At 45.8% G+C, this 16,882-nt stretch overlaps 1 protein-coding gene across 2 annotated transcripts in view; it reads left to right on the forward strand.

Moving 5' to 3' along the window:
* Nucleotides 1-16,882, forward strand: part of AXIN1 (axin 1) — a 71,733-nt gene that overhangs the window by 33,589 nt on the left and 21,262 nt on the right. For both annotated transcript variants that reach the window (XM_039560414.1, XM_039560413.1), the window contains exons 3-4: nt 6,469-6,609; nt 13,708-13,804. In XM_039560414.1, coding sequence (XP_039416348.1) covers nt 6,469-6,609; nt 13,708-13,804 — 238 coding nt within the window. The remainder of the gene's footprint in view (nt 1-6,468; nt 6,610-13,707; nt 13,805-16,882) is intronic.

A 16,882-nucleotide genomic window follows, 5' to 3' on the forward strand; every position in this document is an offset into this window, starting at 1 on the left:
TTAGTGCATCCTCTGTACATTAGTCCTGCCTGAGAAGTAGCATGTCCTTGGTAAATGCAAAGGATTTTGAAACTGGAAATTCAGACTGGTGAATCTTGCATTTAGCTTTTGTAACTGTGCTTTAATACTTCACAATAATTGCTGAAGCTTCCCATAAAATAATCTCCATGTAGTCCTAAAATGGAATTGAATGCCTTAGAAGAAAAGAGAAGAAGAAGAGCCCTTATCTGTACTTTTAGTTACATTTTTATTTATTTCCCTTCTTCCTCTGGCGTGGGAGGATGAATACGCAGGGAAGAAGATACAGATTTGCAAAGGCAAGGAGTGCTAAAGAGCGTCATTTTTTTCATCAGCTTTTAAAAGCCGACTGTAATCATAAATTCCCTGATAGCTGGAGCATGCAGAAATCGTCTTTAAGCCTACAAGTGACAGGCTGCTGTTGCTTTTCAAACTTCAGATTTCATTTTTTTGTAAGACACAACTTTGATCTGGTTCCTTTGTAATGCTCTGCAGAGCGCCGGGGCCGCTGCGCTTGCCGGCTGCAGAGCTGGAAGTGAACTTTCTTGGCAAGAGCCATCTGGAGACCTCAAAGAACAGATTAACTTGTCCAGAATTGATGTGATCTTTGAAGAAGCTGCCCTTGCCTGGAACACATGTGATTAGCCTGACATTGGCAGTGATAAAGTTGAGATGCACAGCAGTGTCTGAGTACCCAGAGTAATTGGGAAGAGTTTTAAGTGGAGCAACCCCAACAATCTGCAATCAGATTATCAGGTAAATCCCCAATTTTAACCTCTTGAGCCGACTTTGCGTCTTTAGTGCAGATCAAATCCAGTCGGGAGTGAAGGTTTTCAGCTTTGCATCTTCATAGACTTTTTGTTCTTCGCTCCAAAACGTTCCCATGATGATGCTTTGGGAAAAGCTGTATGGTGCAACTTCTGTGGTAGTTGTTGGTACCACGGATTGGAAACAGACTTTTCTGTTCAGGTGGTGGATTAATGTAATCTTGTAAATTGGACTCCATGGTGGATGCTGTTGTAATCCCTTGTTTAAAGGTGACCCTGCTGCTGGGACACTCTTGTCAGCACGTGCTATTTAGATATGCTGAAGGGATTTGCTTCGGCTCGTACATCGTAGCCAACATGTGCAGCTTTTAATTTGATTGACTGGCTGTGATAATGAAATGTGGAACTGCATGAAGGATGTGACAGTCACCTGCTTGTTGGTAGATGTAAGTTTTGGAAGTAAGTGGCCAGCTGGAGACTCGGTGACATGTCGTTCTGGAAGGACTTTTTGTTTCTTGGATGGAAGTAAGTAATTTTTTAATTTTTTTTTTCCCACACTGAGTAAGTGGAACATGTCATAATAATGAGTTAGAATGATGTCTCAGCATTGGACTGCATCCTCCCAATCACGAATGCAAAATGACCAAATAAGAGTAATGCTTAGTCCTGGTTTCCTAGAAATGGTCATCTTCAGAAACACAGGACTGCAAAAGTTTGAACTAATTTTTCAAAAGTTGGTGTGAAAAAGCAGGGTGGGAGCACAGAATGAGTAGCTGGGTCCCATTGAGTTGCAGTCCTGATCTGTGGCTTCAGGGCACCATCCCTCAGCCCAAACACCACCCACCAGAAGAGGAAAGGAGGAATTGTGTCCTGCTGTGAGGTTCCTCACTGCAGTGCAGGAGGGAGGGCATCGAGGCTCCTCCACCTGCCATCGGCTGTGGTGAGACACCTGGAGTTTCTGCAGAGCCCGTTTTTGGGATGTCCTTCTGTGGGACTTGCCAACATCCCCAGAACTCCTGCAGCTCAGAACTTTCCAAGGTGACTCATGGCTCAAGGTGTCCGGAAAATGGGATTTTTCCCATGTTAAAAATGAGCTGCTCACCAAAACTGTGGTGACCAAAGGTTCAGACTATGGGATGGGATGAAAGTTTCTGGAAGAGCTCTTCAGGTAGAATGCATTGGAATTTTGTGGTTGTCAGCTTCATGAGTCTTTCATCTCTTGGATTTGCTAATACTGTGTCCCAAACAGGTGCTTCCTTGGTAGTGCAGGGGTTTGGAGGAGCTTCCCATGCCACCAGGGAGTTTGAAGATGCACTTATTTCTGGGGCACCCTTGCAAGAAGAGGCATGCCTGGATTCTATCACAGCTTCAATTCTTTTGAGTAAAAATTTTCTTCCAGAAAATGTCAGTGTCATAAAAATTCAGTGCTGGAGCTGGAGAAGGTGGTAGCAATGAAAACTGATGGTTTGATCATCTTCCCTGTTAAACTGGGAGCTGTTCCAGCCACGCTGGAACTGCTAGCAGGCTTGGGAAGACCATGTCTCTCAGACCTGCCAGTAGAGTGTTGCGCAACTTATTCCCTCCAGTGCAAATTTAAATTCTACGGAATTAGTTGCCTAGCGGCCTTTCATCTTCAATGAAGTTTCCTTCTTGCCTTAGTGGATTTTTTCCCATGCTTGATGAAGAACATCAGTGAAGGAGGTACATAACTGGTGAGAACCAAAGGGAGTGCCTCACAGATTTGGCTTTGGAGGCGGGATCGGTGAGCTCTTCCTCCCACTGTGGGACCTGAAGGTGATGCAATTCTTCCCCAGAGCACACCAACCCTGGGATTTTTGCATAGAGCAAAGAGTAGTGTGTTTGGCAAAGGTTGGGGACTTTGCATCTTTGATTTAAAATTGAAATAGCCATCAGGGGAAATTGTGTGAGGGAGAGTGGGGATCCCAGGCTGGAAGGAAAAGAATGCTCTTAGGGCCTCAGAATACAGTGGGAACTCCACACAGAGCAAGAGGAATGAAGAGGACCTCACCTCTCTGCTCACTTACATTGAGGCTCCAAGATCTGATGGTGCCAATGTCTAAAGTGCTGGGTGCTTGGTCAGAGGAGTTAGAGATTTGGGGATGGCTGGGATGCAGCCAGGACAGCATGCAAAATAAACCCAGAACAGGTAGAAGGAAACCTTAAGGAAGTTCTTGCTGTTTTTCTACGGCAGTTTAGGCCCTTGTCAGCGTTACCAGAGTGTGCAGTGATCAGCGGAGGGCTTTATGCAAAGAAAAAGCAGCTGGTCAGGCTGACTTACTTGGGTCACTGTGATCTCTGTTATAATTGTTCCCTATGTGATTATTTTGAGGGTTGAACAACTGAGAGCTGCAGAAGAGACATGCAGCTTTATTTCTGCAATGTATGAAATGTTCTGTGTTCGTTTCAAAAATGCTCATTGCTCTTTCTGTCTTAAAAAATGAAATAAAATTCTGGAAGGCTGCAGGAATTTTTGTGAAGTCTAACTTTAAATGCTCACCTTTCCTTTTATCACCCTTATCAGTGCATAGAGCTCAGTATGTGAGGTTTTTAGCTGACATTTCAAATCGCTCTGAGGGTGCCTTAATCCCTTTTAAAGCAGCCTCCCCTCCCAGATCAGAAGTGACCGGGTTTTTTTGTTAGACTCCATGTTCCTTTAATGTTTTCCTCCTAATAGATGTTGAAAGCGTTCTTCAGAGGCACGGCACAAAACATTCGAATAGTGATACGAGCCAGCTGAAGAGAGTTGTCAGGGAGAGAGAACATTAGGAGAAGGATTGAATACAGATGGATTCCTCAAAAGTAATGTAACCTGTTATGATTGCTTTGAAATCTTATACCTTTTCCATCTCCTTACGCTTACCAAAAGTTTACATTTGCATTGAAGTATTAGAGGCAGAGCTAAAATGGAAGTAATCCCTGCTGTATACATACTTAAGCGTGTAATTTTAGCTAAATACAACAGTTGTGACCAAACCTGCATCCTCAGTGGGAAGACCACAGCTGGAGAGTGTTGTGGGAGAGCCCAGCCATCCCGTTTCCTCCAGAGGTGCCAGGGACCACCCAGGACCCATCTGCTCCCTCTTGGTTCCTTCAGCCATCGCAGTTCCACACCCAACAACCTCTACAGGTGCTCTCTGCTGCTCTGTCTTTATATCAGCAGATACAAAGGAGAAATGGATTGCCCTGTGCATTTTATTCTATCTGAGTGCTTTCTTAATATACTGCTAGAATAATCCATGCCCCTTCCAGAGAGTCCTGGCAAAAGGTCCACTAGAAGTTGGTGCTGTATTTTAATTGGGTTGTCCAAAAACCATCCATCTCTTTGCCCTCAGGGAAGGCCTGAGCTATCCATCACTCCTGCCTCAATTTAAGAGGTTGTCTCAGCCTCCATCAGACGGCTGTCATGTCCGATTTGACAGGAGAGTTGCACTGCACAGCGCTCCTTTAATGTTCAGAACTGACCGTTCTGTACAGGGAGAACGGCTGAAGGGGGGCTGGTGAGGTTTTCACTTATTATCCCTTGCTTTTTAGGGTGAACTTGTTCAAATTATTTTCAGTACTTGCCCTAGAAAGCTGTTCTGAAATCTGATGGAATATAGAAATGAGTTTGCTCCAGTGCACATCTGCAGCAACTGACAGAAAGTTTGCATGCTAGAAAGTATCTGTGGTGATTCACCATCCCAAATCTCCCTTTGTGCTCGTCCCCAGCCGACTCTGTATTGTACCCAAGCGTGGAGAAGCCTCACAAGGCTCCCTTCTGCCAAACAGCCATGAAAAACCTCAACTGGCTCAGTTTTGAATGCTCTTTGCACCATTCTGCAACTATACTGAGCTTCATCATCCAAGGAGAAATAGTTTGGAGTTTTGGTCAGTTTGTGGCACACAAAGTATTCATTTTCTCTTTGTGAGAGTTGGAGAGTAATTTGTTTCTAACTGACCCCATAATGGACCTGAAACAATATGATTTTTCCTAGTGACCACTGAATATCCATGATCCCTTGAATTACAAGGAAAATAGGTTGTGTGCTGAGGACCCAAAGGGCAGGTGAACAGGAGCTGGGTGAGCAATACATTAGGTGAAGGCTGTAGCCCTGTCCAATTCAGGTTTTAAAATACTTTGGTAACGCTTCCATCCTGGTACACCACTTGCCATCTTTTACATAACAGCATCTGAAAACCTCTGCTTTAAATGGGCTCTTTGCCAGTCCCAGTTCATGTAGTGCCTGTCCTGCATTTGTACTCCATACAAATATACACAAACTGCCAGATTTTCCCTTTGCTGGTGTCTTCCTCACCTCTGGTCCCTCCATCTGTGTGTTTCTCATGGGTTTCCTTGTCTTATGAAAATATAAACTCATCAGGGCAGGGGCTGTTTTCTGTTGTCTGTAGGACTTTAACCACTGCAGTAGAACCAGAAATGCTTTTCTTGGTGGAACAGGGAAGCACACATTGCATGATGTGCCCTCCATGGAGATGTTTGCTCAGGGCCCATTGCAAACCACATCAACCAGGTGCCGATTACTGAGTTACTAAGTAAAAGATGATGCTGATGAGCTTTGTGATCTGAACTGAAGCAGGACTCTGATTTTCAGGGCTTGGAAAACACAGGAATTCATCAACTTCAAGATATCTTGAAAATGCTCCTCTTCATGCAGAGGGGCAGGCAGGGAGAGCAGGGGATTAAGTGCTGTTTGGTTGATGTGAACATTTCAGTTTGTTCCTTCTTCTGGCAAATTACAAAATGACTTGCAGGAGAACACAATGCCTGCATGGCCTGTCTGTCCTGCAGGGTGGCAGAGCTGGAGGCATGTTGGCAGTGGTGGCTTTTCTATGCTGGTGGCAGAGTCAGTGTGAAGGAATTCTTGCCTGCTTGGTTCACAGGCTGCTTCACCATCAATGCAGGTCTCCTCCTGAGCAAGGAACTCACTTCCCAGGTTAGCTCATGCAGGCAGCCTCCCTTCCTGATGTTTTGCTGAAGAGAAGGAGGCTGGCCTGCATGTGTACTTGAATAACAAGGCATGGGTTGTGTACAAACCAGCCTTCATAGATCCATGAGCAGATTGTCCACTGGAAAAGCTGGTGTGATTAGGTGGTCCTTCCTAGTGGAATTTGCAAGTGTCTGATGTACCTCAGTGCAACACTGGAGGTTGGTTTTAGGTAATGTGCTATGAGCAACAGCTGTTTCTTTGCTTCACCTCCTTGCCTCTACAAATATGTTGGAGTAAAGAGGGATGTTAAAGTAAGCATAGAATGGGTGAGCTGTGCTACACATCCCTCCCTGCTGGAAGAGCAGAAGACTGTTTTGACTAAGAAAAACACTGTCTTACTATCTAGGTATTGCTTTTAGATGCTCATAGAATGACAATGCTAAGCAGCTGGCCCATGGACTCCATAAACCCTGATGGAAACATGACTTCTTCCCTATAGTCTCATTCCCTCCCTTATCTCTAACAGTATCATCTTCATTACTCAATTAATTCCCTTTTTCTTCCAGTTAGGAGTCAAATTGTTCATGGCTCTATCAGTGCAACTTATTGTTAACACAGCTTATTCTGTAGCCCGTTGTGGAGGCTGGGGCTCCAGGCAGAGTCTTTCTGCCTGGTCATGCAGAGCATGATCAAGGTTGTGTCCTTCTAACTTGACTCTCATTTTTCTCTCACAGGCATGGGTCGTGGAGAGAGCCTGTTAACCCCTACTATGTCAACACAGGCTATGCTCTGGCACCAGCCACCAGTGCCAACGACAGCGAGCAGCAGAGCATGTCCAGCGACGCCGACACCATGTCTCTGACAGACAGCAGTGTGTAAGTAACTCCAGCCTGGGGGACAGCCACGTGTGCCTTCAGCAGTGCTGCTGTTGGGTTGTTGTGGGAGAGAGGCTTTGCCACAGCTGGGCTTGGGGGGAATGTCTGAATAGACCACGGTCATGATCATTCTCTCTTTTCGGTTACTTTGTCACTGTGCAAGCTACCCAGCTTTGCCAGTCTTGGGAACATTTGCAGCATAAAATACTTTGAGTGATCTAAAATAAATGGTGTTCGGTCAGAGTTTCTGCAATGTTTCGTAAGCCAGGTGCAATAATTGGTAATGTTGGATGACTTTGTAGTAACTGATTTGAGATACGTTATCTTCTGAATGTTAGACTGAGCCTTCTACTTACCTGGGTATTTCTCTCGAGGTTTTATGCTGCCAATTCACAGAATGGGTCAGGTTGGAAGAGACCATCTGGTCCAACCTCCCTGCTCAAGCAAGGTCATCCTAGAGTAGCTTTCACAGAATTGTGTCCAGATGGTTCCGAAATATCTCCAGTGAGGTAGACTCCACAACCTCTCTGGACAATCTGTTCCAGTGCTTGATCACTGCACAGGGAAGATGTTCTTCCTCATGTTCAGGTGGAACTTCCTGGGCATCAGTGTCTGCCTGTTGCCTCTTGTCCTGTTGCTGGGCACCACAGAGCAGAGCCTGGTCCATCCTCTGAAACCTTCCTGCAGATAGGAATTGATGAGGTCCCTTCTCAGCCAGCTCTTCTGGAGGCTAACCAGGCCCAGTTCGCTCAGCCTGTCCTCATAAGAGATGCTCCAGTCTCTTTGTTGCTCTCCTCTGGACTCACTCCAGGAACTCTGTGTCTCTCTTGCCCTGGCGAGCTCAGAAAACGACTCAGCACACCAGATGGAGTAACAGCTCAGCCTGTGATGGCTCTGCAGAAGGATTGGTGTCTGACCAGTTCTAGTTTGTCTGGTGACCACTGCACTTTAACACAACTTGTGCTGATAAGCCCCAGCCAAATATGTTTTCCCTTTCTGTCTCTCATGACAGTGCCCTGTATCTCACCCACGAGATGCCTTCCTTAAAGATGGTCTGCAAAGGAAGAAAAAAGGGGTTATGAGATTTTGTTGTGACTGCATCTCTGTGATAGGAAGAAAAGGATTTGGGGAAAAATATTCACTGTTTGGTCTGGTTTTTAGTAGTGCAAATGCAAAGTGTCTTTCTGTAGAGTAGAAACCCTTTGTTTCTTCAGGCGAGAGATGACAGGTTTACAGAATTAGGAGAGGGTTTTATTAATGGCAGTGCTGTAAACACAGAGTCCTCCAAGAGGCTCGTTTAGTGTCAGTGTGATTGTCAGGAGCTGTCAGACCTTGTTGAAGAAATTTTCCAGCCTGTGCCATGGATGCTGTTAATGGGTGCTGCCACAGTTCCCCACCTGCCCTCAGTTCATACAGTGAGACTGGGAGTGTGCAATTTGGCCAGGGAGGTTCTGTGTCTGTGGTGGTCGCCCTGCCTGAGCCAGTAGCTTGCTTGTCTCTGGCTCCACAGAGGCTTGGGGCCATGTAGGAGCAGCTGTGAGTCCATTCTGCACCCTGACACCAGCTCCTCACACATTATCCACGTCATGTTATAAAATGGAGGAGGCAGGCCTTGGCCAAAGGGGCCTGGGAGGAGGAGGATGCCCCCAGGATAGAACCCTGTAGACAACTGCTAATTAAAGGCTCCATTTGATACAAATCCAGCTGCTCTGCCACATCCTTCTGCAATTCTTCATATTCATCAATTTATGTGGAGGAGTGCTCTGAAGCTAGCAGGAGTCGTGTAACTTCTTGTTATCAGGAGAGACAGATGTAAGAACTCTTCAAAATTAATTAGCTTTTAGCACTTCCTTTCCCACTGGTCCAGCAGGCTCATGGGGCTGCACTGATGGTTATACCTGTGATAAGTTGTGATGATTTATGCCAGAGTTCTTCACCCTCCTAATTTTTATTTCACTATCCACAGTTTGTTTCTTTCACAGGCAGAATAATTTCTTATTGGCCATCCTATGCTCCTTTTTCCTTTAGGCATTTTATCCCTCCTATGCCCACCATAGGCTGCTTCTAGGACTTTAATTACCACCAATATGTGCACTGCCTTCTGTTAATAACTAACCCAGTCTTAGTGGTTCATTTTAAGTAGGTTTTGAACTTCATAAGGGTAAACCTTCCTTTCTATGCCTCTCAAACTGGATGCATGCAGAATCCCAAATTGGGATTCTGGATGTACAGCCTTGACTTTTGGCTTACACAGACTCTTGTTTTCAGCACTTGCTCTTCATTACATGCTTTAAAACTCCAGCACCAGATTTTACTCGGTTCTTACATGGCACTGCTGAACCTATCTGCCTCCTGAGTTTCAAAGGAATTTTTGCAGAATTGCTCAAGGCAGCAAAAATGAAGAACAACCAGATGAAGTTAAAGAAGGGACTCCTGCTGCTTGACAAGACTTACATGTCTCAGTGCTTTGAATTTAGGCCTCCTCTGAGGAAAATGGCAATAAAAGCCTCGTTTGCTGATGAGCGAGGTTCTTCCCTCTGTGTGCTGTTTACACACAGCAGTCACCCTCAATAATGAAGAAATCTGGCTTCTGCTCCAAGGCAGCACGTGAACGAGGTGCAATCCAAGGCACAAACCTCCATCATACCCTCCATGAGGGGAAAATGTATCTGGACAATTGGGATGCAAACACTGGCTAATTGAGGAATGCTAACAAACCAGGAGAGCAAGGCATGCTCTTCAGTGCAGGCCAGTGGAGAAGGCAGGCACCGAGTGTTTGCGGTGCTCTGCTGCACCAGCTCCCTTCCAAGCTTTGATGTTGGATTGATCCCAGCAACATGGGGTTTGGAAGTGGCTGCATGCGAAGCCTCTAGCAAAGACCTGAGTGATGCTCTGCCTGTCTGAGCTCCTGAGCTGGGGCGATTTTTTGGGAGCAGCCAGCTCACCAAACAGATTGTAAAACTGTGCTGTTACAAGCACACTTACCTAAAAGGCCAGCTTTCAACAGGATGTCTTTCCAGGCACTGGTAAATATTATTGTAATGGGTTGAATTTTTATAATGTTATCAGTCCCTGTTGTTGGAGTAGTTTGCTTTTTGAGTGGCTTAAAAAACATTGCTCTTAAGTGCCTGTGCTCTGCTGATTATTTTTCAGTCTTCCTGTGTCATAGGAATTCCTCTGCCCTTGTAGGCAAAACAGCTCTGGTCCTCTCTGCTGAAACCTGTTTTTATAATCAGCAGGGCAGCTGTGTTGTTTTAGCTGGTTTGTGTGGAGGCAAGGTCTGGGGAGGACACAGTGAGAGGCTCCGGCGAGTGTTGGCCCGGCAATGCTGCGGCCGCAGGTGGGACCAAGTCACTCACCGCTGATGTTCGGTGGAGGGTCAGTGGTAGGTCAGGGATTTGGGGCTCTGCCTGCCCCGTGGACTGCTCAGAGCCTGCCCCAGACTTGCAGCAGCATTTCCAGCAGTCCTAAACTGCTCTTGCTGTCTCAGAAAACCCTTCTTGGGGATAGCATCTTCCCAAGTGGAGGAGGCGAGTCTGTGGGTGGGAGGGGTTGTCACAACTGAGGTGCTTGAGGCGAGTTAAGGCAACTGTAGGTAGGAAGGCAGAAGGCAGCAGCTGAAACCATTAAATCTCCATGTGATGTTCCAATTCAGATGCAGAAACACATTAGGTCCATATCTATCTTGATTTCTTCAAGAGCTTACATGGTAAACAAGAGGTAATGTCTCCTCTTTAGCCCAGTGTTGTGCTCCAGCTGAACAATACTCCTTCCTCTGGGTCTTATCGTGTGTCCTGGCTTATCTTAGTTGGGAGACAGCTTTGCTTTCCCCCAGGCACTTGGGAAGCCCTCGGTGTGGTGCCTGAAGGGATGGGTAGAGAGATGCTCCTTCCCCAATTCCAGTCAAACCTGCTCCAGAGTAGGGATGGCCAATCCTCAGAACAAAGGGATTTAGGACAGTGGTTATTCCTTCAAAAAGTCGTGCAGATTAAATGCTGTTCCTTGGATGACTGGCCTTTAACCAAAATGCTTGGTGATTTTCACGTCATGCTTCTTTATGTGAAAAAAGTCTCTTGTGACAGAGGTGCTTTGATAAGAGTAATTGGTAGAAAATACCAGTTTGGCTGTGGATTTGTTTTCTGTCTTTCCTAAGGCTAGGGATCCAGAATTACCCCAAGTTTTCCTATATTTAAACCAGTTTAGCAGCTTTTTAATTTAAAAGATCCCAAATGATGATTTCCAATGTGTTAGGCATAATGGTTGGGTTTGAAGCCTGTCTGCAGAGGAGCAAAGACACCTCTGATCAGATCCAGCTGCAGAGCCACAGGCAACCCACTGCTCACCAGAGGCTCTTGCAGGTCAGTTTGGAGAGGAGAGGAAGCCTCCACACTTCCCCAACAGTAAACTCATTGCATTATCATTAAATAAACAATAGAAATACTCTTTTTCCCTTGTTGCATTTCATCTCTGAGCTTTCTGGTGCTAAAGAAAATCACGTGATGAAACAAGGAAAAACAGTTTGGGAAAGTTTTATTCTAAAAGTAGATGTGCTGTAAAAAAGGTTTAATATTTTTTTTCATATATATATATATATATATTATTTCTCTATCTATTGAAAATATCTCAAAGCAAGCTACCTGACAAAAGGAAAACAAAAGTACGGTATTAGTTTTCCTTGCTTTCCCCCCATCTATTGAATAAGGTTTTGTTGGGATAAAATTAAAGTGCTTATCTTTGAATTTGCTTCCTCTGGTTGAGTTGGCACAGTACATTGAACGAAGGAATGTTCCAAGTTCAGAGGTGGCATTGGGGAATCTAGTTAAAATGACATCAAAGGCAGCACAGCGGGGCTGAACATGTGTTTGAAGCCGGATAGATTAGAGGCCATTATCAGCCTTTCGCTACTGTGCTGGGAACAAAAGTCGCTCTTTCCGCTGGGACTGCTGCTGGGGAGAATTAAAAAAAAGAGAGAGAGAGAGAGAAAGAAAGAAAAATTGCACTTTCTAACATAATGCCGCTTTCCCTGCAAATGGCCGTGTGGCTTTAGTGTGCGAGTTGTGTTCTGGCGCCCGGGTTTTGTGCACTGGTTAAGCTGAAATGTTGACTATTGATGCCGACCAGCGACAGCTAAAATAATCCCTCAGGTTTTTTATTTTTCCCTCTGAAAACTTCCAGTTGTTTTGTTGCCATCCAGTCTAGAAAAGGCTGCATCACAATGTGGTGAAACTCTTTAACCGTTGTGACTCTCATCATTAAAGAAAATTAAGCCACCTAATGAACACTGTCATGTTCCCTGTACAGCAACATGTGGGGAAGTTGTCCTGCTCCCAAGCCGTGTCACTGCAGGCACAGCAGAGATGATGCTCCCAACACACTCTTCCTCCTCCTACATTACCTGCAGCCACTTACCAGAGCTGTAATTAGCCTGGCTCATTTTCCGTTCCCTCGTTTGTCTTCCTGGTAAAAAGCACTTGTCATTAATCATGGGTTTTGTTTTATTTTATTTTAATGGTATTTCATTTTGAATGCCTGGGTTACTGCATGAAATGAGGTTCTTCTGATGTAGGTTGGTGGCGATTCTGCCCGCACCTGCATTTCCAGGGAGCCAGCAGGGCAGCCAGCATGATGGGAACGGGAATGAAAGCTGATGGTCGCCATCCTCACACAGGCTGGTGCTTGAGACTCGGGAGGTTTGCAGGCAAAACACCACAATAAACTGTGTTTCTCTTGCCAAATGGCACCTTGACTTTAAAAATCTGTGGATGAAACAGTTTGGTTTATGTTCTGGAGAAGCATCTGGGGAGAGGGATAGGTGCTAAGGACATTTGGCCTGTGCAAACATCTCATGTTGTGAGATGTGTCAGGACTGGCTCTTTTTCACAGCTGAGGGGTGCGGGGTTGGTAGAAGATGTGCCTGGAAGTTATGTGGTAGTTGGGACAAACTAAATCCCTCCATTCATTTCTACCCACCTCTGTGGTATTGCATGGCCCTCCCAAGCAGTTACCTCTACTGAATCAGGGAAATGTGTGAAATGAAAAAGCTCCAAATTGCCAAGCTCCAGGCTGGCATTTGGTTTTGCATTCGTTGATTTTCCCCAAAGAACCCAAGGTAAACAGGAGATGGGTCTGCGTCCTTTCATAACTGGGCTCCACTCACCCACCTTCTCCTGGTCCCTTGGGTGTGAGTAGGGTGGTGGCAATGCTGAGAACAAAAATGCATTTCCTTTCTTTGCCTGGAGTCACACTTAGGCAGTGATGCTTTGCCATTTGGGGTGCTTAGCAGAGACTGGTGCCTCTGACCCACTGACTCCTGTGTACCCAGGCTCATGGCAGAGCCGTGGATCCAACTCCTGGTCTGTCAGAACCAAGGATTGTGGCCACCACTGTCTCTTTCCTTTGCAGAGACCTCTGTCACCACCTCTTTCAGCACAGGCACAAAGCCAAGCAGTGCTGGTTCCCTTGGTTGTGACTGCCTGTGACATCCCTTCCTAACCTTGTCCAGCCTCCCCTGGGGAGGGGGCTGGTTCTTCCCTCCAGTGACCCCAGTATCAAGCCCATAATTTCAGATTGAGCTAGAGATCGCCTTGGGAGCAGTGGGGTTTATACCCCCTTGCTTTGATAAGCCATTTGAGCAGCTGTCTTGCTCTCTTAAAAATATATACCTTGTTCCCTGACCAAGTTCCCCTTGGAGCAGATGCTCACTGAGCTCCCACTCCTCCTTCTCCCCCCTCTCTTAGCCTGCCCTGTGGTTTAATGTGTACATTACAGGCTCTTTATAGAAAGCAACCAACTATAAAAGGTACCAGGATGCAGTCCAAGTCCTTCTCCCTGCCCTCTGCCTTGGGCAGCAGTCGCAGGAGCCCTACCTCACTCTGCTCCCAGTGGATGCTGTGTAAGTCCTCCTGGCCCCCCATGCCAGAGCTTTCTTTGATTCAGGGACCTGCGTGAGCATCGTTCCCCACATGGGTCCCTCTTACTCTGGGCATGCAAACATGAAGGGGTTTCTTACCGGCCATGCTGTGTCAGCAAGACTTAAATGAACATAATGTGTCAGAGAAAGGCACTAAAGCAGGGCATGTTGTTGTTTTATTCCGACAGAGATGGGATCCCACCGTACAGACTCCGAAAGCAGCATCGCAGAGAGATGCAAGAAAGTGCCAAAGCAAATGGACGCGTGCCACTACCTCACATTCCTGTAAGTAGCACTATCTCCTTCCCAGGGGTAAATATGCAAAATATGTGAGATCTCTAGCAGACAGTTGCTCTGCTTGTGCTCGAGTTTAATCCCCCTTAGTGCTGTATTCACTTGGGGATGCTTTAAGATGACATACATTGTGCTAAGAAAAGGCTTGGAGCCTTCTGCCAAACTCACCATCCAGGGCTGCCCAAAGCACAGGATTTTTCTTAACCATTCAGTCAGTAGCTGATTGTTTCTCCTGGATGAGAATGGAAGCACCGGCTGGCATTTATCTGCAAGCAGTTCCATGCCCTCAGGTGAGCTGGAGGTGTTTGTGGAAGGTGTAGGAGGCTGTTGGACATGGAGGCTGATGTAGCTCTCAGCCAAGGTCAGCTGGGGAGAAGTGCAATGGTCCCCAGCAGTATTTCTGCACTGAGCAGCCAGAAGAGCTGTAACCTGTTCTCAAGGACTCAGCAAAGCTCACCCGGGGACACGAGGCAGGAGAAAAAAAATGGTGCAGGAGTATTTCATTTATCTGGCACTGTCTCCTTGGTTGCTCCAGGTGATCAAACAGCCTTTGGAAGATGAGCACAACTGCTAGGGCTCTGCATCACCATCTGCAGCTCTGCTTATTATTGTTTTCTTTTTGTGAGAAGTTACAGGTGACATTTAATATCTAGTAGGGAATAAAGGTGCTTCTTTCTCCTTTGGACAGCTGGACGCCAGCACAAATCAAATAGGGAAAGAAAAAGCTTCCATCTGCTTTTTCCAGAAGTGCCTTCAAACTTGACGCAGCTGTTCCCATCCTGCCTGCTCAAAGCAGCACAATACCAGCAGAAATACACCCTTGTTTTAATCTGATTTAAAAGTAAAAAACCCACACCAAAACCACACTCTTTGTTTTGCCTTTTAAATTAGATTATTTTCCTTAGATTTAAGAGGGTCTCCTGTGCTTTGATCACTGGGTTGACAATAAAAGCCCTGGCTGCGGACGCTCATAGCCATCCTTGCTCAGTCACCTCTCTTTTCACACAGTTGCTTTCACAGTGTGGTTGCTGTTGAAAAGGCTGGCTGGGTGCCTTTTTATTTCACTTGATGCCATTTTTACTGTAAGCATGGCTTTGTTAGAGTTGAAGTTTGAAAGCTTGGCCTTTATTTTTTGTTGTTATTGTTGTTGCTGTTCCCCAACAGTGTGAACTACTGACTGAATATTCTCCAACTTCAAAGCTTGTCAGTAGCTTTACCTTTTGGATAAAAATAATAGTGGCTTTCTGTTGGATGGTGTGCACTAGCAATGCCTCAATGAACTGCAGGTTATAAACTCAGAGTATGGAGCATTAAATATGTATAGTGAGCTCTACTTTAACGAACTTCCATCTGCCAAACATTTCTTTTGTTGAACTGAATAAGTGTCATTCCAGCAGCAGTTCCTTGCAGGCTAATTAGTTTTACTTAGCATTAAATTTTATCGACCTTTTTGGAAACCAGTTTTAAAAATGGGGTAAAAAACAAGGTTTAAATTGCCCACCTGCTGCTTATAAATTTTTATATTATCCTACTTACCTACACAGTCTTTTAGAATTACATATTCCTCCTAAACTACACACAGATGCTTCACAAGGATTTTTTTGTGAAACATCCACTGTTCCCATTAGGTTCTGCACTGTAATTTTAAGTCCCAAGGAAAAAGGCATCTTGACACATATTTGTATGGGAGTGGAGGACTGAGAAGTTGAGTTAGTTCTAGTCTTTCTCCAGGGAATAAAAGTTTAGTTCAGACACTCTGGCACCTCCTGCCAGCCAATTACTGACACAGAATTGGCATCGACTTCAGAGAGGCACTGCTCTGCCCTTGCTTATCAATCAGCCAAGAAAGGAGAAGGTAATTAGACAATGTGTTTTGACAACACCAGTGTGAAATGTTATAAAGTTACTCTTTAAAATTCAGCTCTAACTGCACACTCTTTGAATTAAACAGCTCAAATTAGCAAGGAGCCATGCAAATGTTTCTTGAAACGTTGCCTTCTGAAGCCAGTGCTTGGGCTATCCCGCAGCCCGTGGCTAAGTCAGGCTGGACCTGGGGTTAGCTGCTTCCAAACGTGTGGCAGTGATGAAATCACAACCTTTGAGTGAAGGTCTTTATGGACTCCTATCTCTGACATAGCCAGAGTCCATGCTGATAGCGCCTGCAGAATGCACAGCATGTTTTCCTACTGATAATAGGGAACCTCCTACTTCCGAAAGTCATTTCAGAAGTCCTTTACAGACCTTCCCATTCCCTGACAAGTGAGTTATGGGGCTATTATGCAAAATTCTGAAAGGACTTATATTGCTTTTAATAGCAGCACTTGTAGTTAGGTCCAGAAGCTATAAACTGCAGTGATTATATGTTCGGAGGAGGCTGCCCGCTGGTCCCAGCAGCTGTGCTGCCTCCAAGTAGTGACAGCGTGTGCTGGCTATGTGGGACGCCCTGCTCAGCAGCAGGACACATTGTGTGGATGGCCCTGATCTGTATCTTCCACACTTAGCAGCTCACATCTTCCACACTTCCCCAGTCACCAGTGCTCTTAAGTTTGGAAAAGTTGTGTTCTGTGAAGTGGCGCTCTGCCCAGGAATGCAGTGGGGGAGGATCTCCAGCAAGCAGTGAGACCTCTGGTTTGTGCCTCTGGCAGGAACACATTACACAGAGAGTGAGTGTTGCTTTCATGTGGTTTTCCATCTCTCTCTTGGATTTGAGCAGAGTCTTGGAGCGCTAAGGAAGGAAAGAGCAAGCAAGTTCCCAAAGCAAGGGAGAAAGCCCAGAGCATCCCGGGCTGTACCTGGCTCTGGCATTCATCCATTCCCAGGAGAGGATGGGAGATCCTCTTTTTCCACAGCAAATTCAGAAAAATCCAACCTCAAGCATTAGACCTGGTGCTTGGTTGGTTTGTTTAACTGCATAAAGAAGCCATTTTATGATGTTCTTGCTGTGGCCTGAACATCGGGCAGGAGCTCTCCTTTCCTGCCCCACAATCAAGGATGCTGCAGGGTGGCTTTCGTGGTGTTCCTGGGTAGAACAGAAGGTTTCGAGTGACTGCTGTGCTGTGCTGTACAAGT

Source organism: Corvus cornix, chromosome 14 (genome assembly GCF_000738735.6).
Source record: "Corvus cornix cornix isolate S_Up_H32 chromosome 14, ASM73873v5, whole genome shotgun sequence".
Classification (NCBI taxonomy): domain Eukaryota; kingdom Metazoa; phylum Chordata; class Aves; order Passeriformes; family Corvidae; genus Corvus; species Corvus cornix.